Source organism: Dromaius novaehollandiae, chromosome 8 (genome assembly GCF_036370855.1).
Source record: "Dromaius novaehollandiae isolate bDroNov1 chromosome 8, bDroNov1.hap1, whole genome shotgun sequence".
Lineage (NCBI taxonomy): Eukaryota > Metazoa > Chordata > Aves > Casuariiformes > Dromaiidae > Dromaius > Dromaius novaehollandiae.
This window is the reverse complement of record NC_088105.1, coordinates 14,739,370-14,746,861: the sequence shown is the minus strand read 5'-3', so window position 1 is coordinate 14,746,861 and position 7,492 is coordinate 14,739,370. Positions and strand designations below refer to the sequence as shown.

Sequence of the window (7,492 nt, the reverse complement as noted above, 5' to 3'; positions counted from 1 at the left end):
TTGACTAGCATCCTCTCACAGACAGGTTTCTTAAGTGTGCATTTGTAGTAAAGAGATCTGGCTAATGTGAGCTGTTAAATAACAAAGAAAAAATATGGAAGGAAAAATCACTTCCTTTTTCATTTGCTTATTTCACTTTAAGAATCTCAGACAAAATTCAGTCTGAAAATGTGATTTATGGATTTTAGATCTCTCATGTTTCTTCCCAACACTACAAAAACTTACAAAGCAATAGAAAATGCTTGGAAGAGAATGCCTTCAAAAAAAAAAATCAATTCAAGTCTTGGATGCTAAAGAAGAATTAAATTTTCCTATAAGAGTATTAAAAAGATATGCCCATAAATGCACCAACTCTACTTTGTAATACTAATGCAAGACTTGGTTGAAGATCGGATTTCTTAGATAAGCTGCTACTTTTTGTTTAACATTTTTGTGTATGAGTTTAATATTATCAGGGCCTTATATAAAAAGACCTGAGTAAGAATAATTTAAAATGCTGAATTAATAGTGCAGGAAAAAATGAATTTTGAAATATATTTAATTATCCACAGCAAAAAAAGTGTGTGATAACCACTTCATAGTAAAAGGGGACAGTTTTAAAACAAGACTCCATAAAAGATACCTTGACATGCGCACAGAAGCATAGAAGAGACATCAGACTGCATTACAAATGCCACCCAAGAGGAACTATATCAAAATCTGATTTCCATCTAAGCTAAAACAGAACCACCATGGGAATAGAGTATGCTATAAATAAAATCAGCAGGGAGGGGAAGAAAAGCTTTTTATGTAGTGTCGCCTTTTAATGCGCAATCTCCCGTCCGCCTGAGACAGCACGGAGGCTCCTCCTGCCTCCGGGCCAATGAGCACTGACACCAATATGAGGATGCTACAAATGGCGTTTATTGGACGTATGCATTCGCTTATATACCTACAAGCATACTGCTATCTCTGCGTCATATCCTTCCTCTTTCCGTGCCATTGCGAGATCTTCCGATCGCCGTTCCCTACATCTCCCCCTCCCCATGCTTTGGCTATGCTATTTGCTTTAAATTGCCGTGTCGCAGGTTAAGCGTTCATAATGTGGGTGTGGGCGGGACCACCCCTTTTCTAGCAGTTGTCTTACCAAGCATCTAAACACTAGTTTACATGCTAATATGCCTAGCACGAGCATCAGCAGCAGGCGTAAGCCTTCTATTAGTAACTACCTGGCCCATGGTCCTAGCCCAAGCCAATTACCAAACCAACTATCTAGCAGGTTAGTCATTACGGTAATTTTTTGCGTGTGCTCCTTTAGCCATTCTAACTCACTGTGTATTGACCGGCTGTGCTCCGTCAGATTAAAGCAGCACATGCCTTCCACATCTTTACACCCATGACCCTGGGCTAACAGCAGAAAGTCTATAGCTGCTCTATTCTGCAGGATAGCATGTCGTAAGCTATCCATATCTTGTGCCATTTCATACAGTACTTTGGTTGTTACGTTGCTCTGCTTCACTGCCCAACAAGCTAGCTTTCCCAAGGATGCCAAGGCGTGCGCTGTACCAATCTGCGGGATGATTGATGCTCCGATTCGAGACACCACTCCCCAGATCTCAACCTTATCATCACACTCAGGACCCAAGCTCATCAGACTGCGGCACCTTCGACTCGTTTGATTTGCCATGGTTATCACAGCCGTTAGATTGGGCGCAAAGATAGTTAAGCTGCCTAAGTAACAAGGCCCCCCTACAGCACATCTTGGGATCCCGGGCCACGCCCGGTCCCCACATATCAGGAACATTCCATCAGGGAGGGCCCTAGCCATCTCATTTACCCAATGGGTCAGCCCTCCTCCTTTTGTTTCCGCCCCCAAAGAGCCGTTACAGTATGATTTTGCGGTATAATCAAACCCCAGTGTGCTTGAGGACACATTGGTCCACCCGGTCCAGTTAAGGTTTCTATAGACATTTATCCCTTGTTGATTATTCCCAAAGTGCACGCATGCCACAGCAGTGTAGTTAATTGGTGCTACCGAACCCAGAAGGTCAAGCTCTTGCGGGTCCCAGGGCAATGATGCATTCAGCATGTTCAAGCAGTTACTAATATTGCTTGTGTTTGTGCAATGCTCTCTCAGCTTTGGTAGGTCTACGGTCAAATTCAATGGGACCCCTATTAAGCATGTCTTAAAAGGCTGCCCCGCACCCGCCAGCGTCAGGCAAAATTGCTTATTTCCTGTCCGGTTTGCCCAGGTGAGCCACAGATTGTTACTACCCCATTTCGCTAACATTGGTTCGCCTTTCACCCCTTGGAGTCCCAGTCCCAGTATCGCTACGAGGAGAGCTACTTGGGTTGCTCCCCCTGCCATCTTCTCGGGTTTTCTGGTTACGCGTTCTTCTTGTGGTTTCACGCGCCTTTTCTCATCTGTTCTTCTTCTCCTGTCTGCTGTCTTTGCTGCTAGGAGGGATCATCGGCCATTCAGGGTGGTCCTCCCCTGCAATAAAGCTCAGACATTCATTAATTCATCTGACTCTCTGCTTCCTGTCTTGTCCTTGCCCTGAGGTCTGGGCACACCCACTTTGCAGGGACCCATCTTACCACTTCCCCCTGCCTGACCGCTGCATACCCTCGTCCTTGGGTTACCAGCTGCCACCCCTCTTCCCATTCCCCTTTTTCCGGGATTCGGACCTTTACGTCTGGTCCCTCGTGCATTGCTCGGACCGCCCAATGCTTTTCCGCTGGCGTCTTGTTCTCCTCCCCCCGGTGAACTGGTTCAGACCGAATAAGGCCCACATAATTATTTCTGATTGTTTGTGCGTGGGGATCCTTTGTGTATATCCTTCCCCCTCCCCAAGAATCTCGATCCTTTGCTTTAAAGTGCGGTTTGCTCGCTCGACGATGGCCTGACCTGTGCTATTATAGGCAATACCATGCACTAGCTTAAGTCCCCACCGTACGGCCCATTCTTTCGTGCTTTGCGCTGTGAAACACGTGCCGTTGTCTGTTTTAATAGTTTCTGGGGCACCCAGCCAGGCCATTGCCGTGTGCCAATGCAACTGTGCCGCCCGCGCTGTGACTCGTTTATGTTGGGTCGCCACGATGATACCGCTGTGTGTGTCCACTGTGACAGCCAGCCAGGGCCATGGTCGAAGTCGCTGGCACATTGTGAAGTCCGTTTGCCATATTTGGTTTCCTTTCAGCCCCCTGGGGTTGATGCCGGCGTCCCACAGGGGGGGGTTTTGGCAATACAGGCAAGCCGCAACCACTTCACAAGCCGTGGTGAGGGGGATGTTGCAGCTTTTTGCCAGTGCTTTTGCACCAACATGGAGAAGGTCGTGCACCTGCCTTGCTTCTGCGACTGTCCACACACCTTTAGCCGCTTGATCGGCTTTATTGTTGCCCTCTTGGTACACTCCTTGGATTGCCTCATGACTCCGAACATGAATAACGGAGGCAGTGGCCCGCCGCTGTTGTAGGGCTTCTTCTAGCATTAGCGCAATGGGCGACCCGGCCCATCCGGGATACGACATGTTGTGTAACAATTTAAAGACGAACATGGAGTCTGTCACTACATTCAAATGCTCTTCTGGCCACATTTGCAATGCCTGCGCCACAGCTCGGGCCTCTAGATGCTGTACGCTACTGTCCGGCTCGCTGATCTTCACTCGGTGCCATTGGGCCTTTTGATCTTGCCACACAACGACCGCTGCCCTGGTCACCGATGACGCGTCGGTGAACACTGGGCGCCCTGGTGCAGGTCGCTGTAGCACTCGGGCTTTCAGATGGGGCCAAAGGACGGAGAGGTGTGTATACATCTCCAGCACAGGCGATAATCTGATTGTTCCCGGGAATCCTTCTAAAGCTATTGCTATGCTATCTTGTTTCTGGACCACACTGTCCCATTGACTCCTTTTAACCGGCAGGTAAATGGACTCAGGCTCCTTCGCGAAGTGCCGAACGGCGGCGGTTCGTCCCTTCTGTATCATCTGTGCCAACGCTGTTACGATTGTGACATATGCCGTACTTATTTGGTTCGACACTATCCACCATACGACTTCCAGACGCTCCAGCGCCTCTTGTCCTAGAACGCCTATGGCTCCTGTTCTTGTAACTGCCACGTACAGATTGAGTGGTCTGGCCAGGTCGTATCTCGTTACTCCGCCCTTTGCCATGAGATCTTCTATTTTTCGGAGGGCTTCTAACGCGTTCGGCGTCATCTGCCTCGGTTCCCATGGTTTGCGGCCCTTGAGCAACTCGAACAGTGGCTCCATCCACTCCTTGGGAATACCTATCAGCCCTCGCAGCCATTGGAGAGCTCCAACCAATTGCTGTACATCATGCAACGTCCGTATCTCTCTATTGAGCTTTATCGGCTGTGGGACCACAGCTCTGGGGAGGATGGTGGTTCCCAGATAGTCGACAGATTCTCCCCTTTGCGTCTTCGCTTTCTGGACGTACAACCCCGCTTCATTTAGGCAGTTAATTACTGCCTGTTCTGCCTGATCGGTTTCTTGCTGGGTCTCTGCGGCTATTAGGAGGTCGTCCATGTAATGGATAATAAGCGCGCGCGGGAGCTGCGCCCTTACCGGCTGCAATACCTTAGCCACTGCCGCCTGACAAATCGTAGGTGAATTCTTCATGCCCTGCGGGAGGACTGTCCATTGATATCGCGCTGCTGGCTCCTGCAGATTCTCTGAGGGCAGTGTGAAGGCAAATCGAGCTTTGTCCTGAGGGGCTAATGGTATAGAGAAAAAGCAATCTTGGATATCCATCACCACCACTGGCCAATTCTTTGGTATTGCTGATGGTAGTGGCAACCCCGGCTGGAGGGCACCCATCGCTTCCATCTGCTGATTTACCGCTCGTAGGTCGTGCAGTAATCGAAATTTAGACTTGTCCTTTTTGTGTATCACAAATATAGGAGTGTTCCAGGGACTGTGGCTTTCCTCCAGGTGTCCCTGCTCTAGTTCTCTACTTACTATTTGTCAGGCAGCCGCCAATTTGTCCCCTGTCAATGGCCACTGCTCTACCCACACAGGCTCATTGGAGCACCATGTCAGCAGGACAGCGAAATGAGCCCCGAGGAGGTAGGCAGTGGCCCTTACCCTAGATTTGTCAGGTGAAAGCCGCTTTGCAATAAGGCATCTCGCCCTAACAATGCTTCCCCTATGGCAGTTATATACAGCCGCACACGGATGATCTGAGCAGGCCTATCTGGGTCCTCCAATACAATTGTGATATCGGTTTCAGAAATCATAGCCTCCGCCCTGCCTCCCACTCCATCTAACGAGCTTGCCACTTTTGCTGGCCAACTCCATGGCCACAACCACGAGGGCACACATGTAACATCTGCCCCCGTATCTAGCATCATTATTAAGGGGATGCTAGGAGGACCCGCCCCTGGTGGGCCTATCAGATACGCTTTCACTCGGGGTCTCTTCTCACACCCTAAGACCAGGGCCACACGGGGTTTCCCTTCGGAGTTTGGTCGCTGGAGCTGTCCATCAGCGGTGTGTTGTTGACGGGGGCTACTTGAGGCTGGCTCACCGGGGAGGGGTGGCCCCTTACTTGCCCTCCCCGCTTCTCGTTTCCCGGCCGTCGACAATCTCATGCTCGGTGTCCTGGTTTTCCACAGGCCCAGCATGTAAGGCTCCCCATACCCCCTGTTGGGCACGCGTAACTTCCCTTATTCATGCACTGTGCTCTCAAATGGCCCATTTGCCCGCAGCCGAAGCATAGGCCTCCTTTTGGACCTCCTCTAGCTCTAACCTCCGGCATTGCCATAACTGCTGCAGCAATCTGTAGGGCTGTGGTCTTGTCCCGGTGTTCTAATACGTACTTGATCGTCTGCCCTAGACTTGCTCCCTTAGGCGCTGTTCTTAGGATTTCTTTTGTCAACTCGTTGCCCTGCTGTTTGATACATTCCAACATCACCGCTCCTTTTGCAGCGTCTGGTAAAGATGCAAGTTCTACTGCTGCCTGTAGTCTGTCACAAAACTTGTCAAACGGCTCTCCCACTCCCTGCTTCACAGTCGTCCATGGGTCTGCCTGTTGCACCAGTGGCCCAATGTCATCAAAGGCCTTTCGAGATGCTTCTGTTGCCGCCAGTATCTCCTGAGGTCTCAGGCCCGCTGCCTGCTGCTGGGGCGTAGCCATGGCCGCATCATTTCCTCTTAACCGCGGTAGGGTGGATTGGCCCAGTGGGTTCTGCGGGTCTGCCTGCGCGGCCATCAACGCTTGCTGCAGACGCGAGGTCCACGCCTCTTTCCACATAAGGACCATCGTGGGCAATAAGACCAGTCGCGCGAGGGTGCGACAATCCCACAGCACTAGGCCTCCCGCGTGCGCAGCATCCAGCAACGTCTGTGTCACTGGGTGTCGCAGGCCCTGTTCTTGCACTGCTTTCAATAGCTGTTGTACCGTCTTTGGGTCGAGGGGCACCCATTCCACTGGCCCCCCCCCCCCCCCCCCGGGGGCAACTCGTACTGGGAAGGCCCCTATTGGCGCACAAAACTTGAGGCCACTCAGGGCACATTCCGTCGCTATCAGTTTCCAGTCCGTTAGGGGAATTTCTTTTCCCCCTCCCGCTTGGGCAGAACCTGCTGCCTCTAATAGCCCTCTTTGTTTAGCTACTTCCTCTTCCAGAGCTGTAAGCAGCATAAACATCTGCTCCATATCTCTTGTGACTTTCTTCCCCTTTTTTCCTTCCGCATCTGACTGAGGCAGGGAACTCCGCCCTAGTTGCTGCATCTTCATCGTTATTCCTTCTAAGGAGTCAGAGTCTGTGCCTGAGTCTTCAGTCTCCTCCTTCCGCAATGCTGGTCTACGCCCACTCCTCTCTCGGCCAGCGCCATCTTTCCCCAGGCGCGGCACCCTTGGTCTTTCCCCTGCTTCTTCTCTTCTTTTGTCCTCCCACTGCACCCGAATCATGGCCCCCGGCAGCCAGTCTTGGGGATCATCCACTATAAGCAGTCTTTTCTTTTCTTCTGCCTCCTCCACTTTCACCTTGCCTTCTTTTCCACTACCTGCCACTGGCTTTCTCATATCTCGGTCCCCATAAAGGTCCCCTGATTCTCCCTTTTTCATCGCCCTCATCTCTTTCCACGGGTACCGTGGGGGTGGTGGCGGAGAAGAGGGTATTACTGGGTATGCCTCTGGTGTTTCCCCCTCTCCCCGCTCTGGTTCCTGATAAACCACCTCCTCCGTTTCCACCTTCTCCGTTCTCACTTCATCCCCTACTATCGTCTCTCCCTCTATCACCTCCGTTCGCTCCTCTGCGTTCGCTGCTGTGTCGCCATTTCCGCGGACATGTGCAGCGCCGCGCGAGCAGCCTGCCAGGTCTCACGCTCCTCCCTAGTCCTTTGTAAAATGGTCATTACGTCTCCCCATGTCTTGAGCTCTGCAGCCTTCTTCGTGGCCATAGCTCTCTGAGCGAGCGCTCGAGTGCATTTCTCCCAGTTAGAAGGGGAAAGAATGTCCCCTGGTCTAACTATCACTCCTTTTTTCAGGAGCC

General features: G+C 51.2%; 1 protein-coding gene across 1 annotated transcript; it reads right to left on the bottom strand.

Moving 5' to 3' along the window:
* Positions 1-1,204: 1,204 nt before the first annotated feature.
* Positions 1,205-7,065, bottom strand: LOC135329097 (uncharacterized). Its single transcript, XM_064516406.1, has 3 exons — positions 6,768-7,065; positions 5,593-6,572; positions 1,205-2,434 (listed from the first exon to the last, which is right to left on the bottom strand). The coding sequence occupies exons 1-3, from the start codon at positions 7,063-7,065 to the stop codon at positions 1,205-1,207; spliced, it is 2,508 nt and encodes an 835-aa protein (XP_064372476.1).
* Between the last annotated feature and the right edge of the window lie 427 nt (positions 7,066-7,492).

Coding starts and splice junctions, on each gene's coding strand:
- LOC135329097 (XM_064516406.1), bottom strand. CDS start 7,065: ATGAAAAAGGGAGAATCAGGGGACCTTTATGGGGACCGAGATATGAGA. Junction 6,573..6,767: donor GGAGGAGACTGAAGACTCAG/GCACAGACTCTG, acceptor CAGCAGGTTCTG/CCCAAGCGGGAGGGGGAAAA. Junction 2,435..5,592: donor GTGGAAAACCAGGACACCGA/GCATGAGATTGT, acceptor TCCCTCCTAGCA/GCAAAGACAGCAGACAGGAG.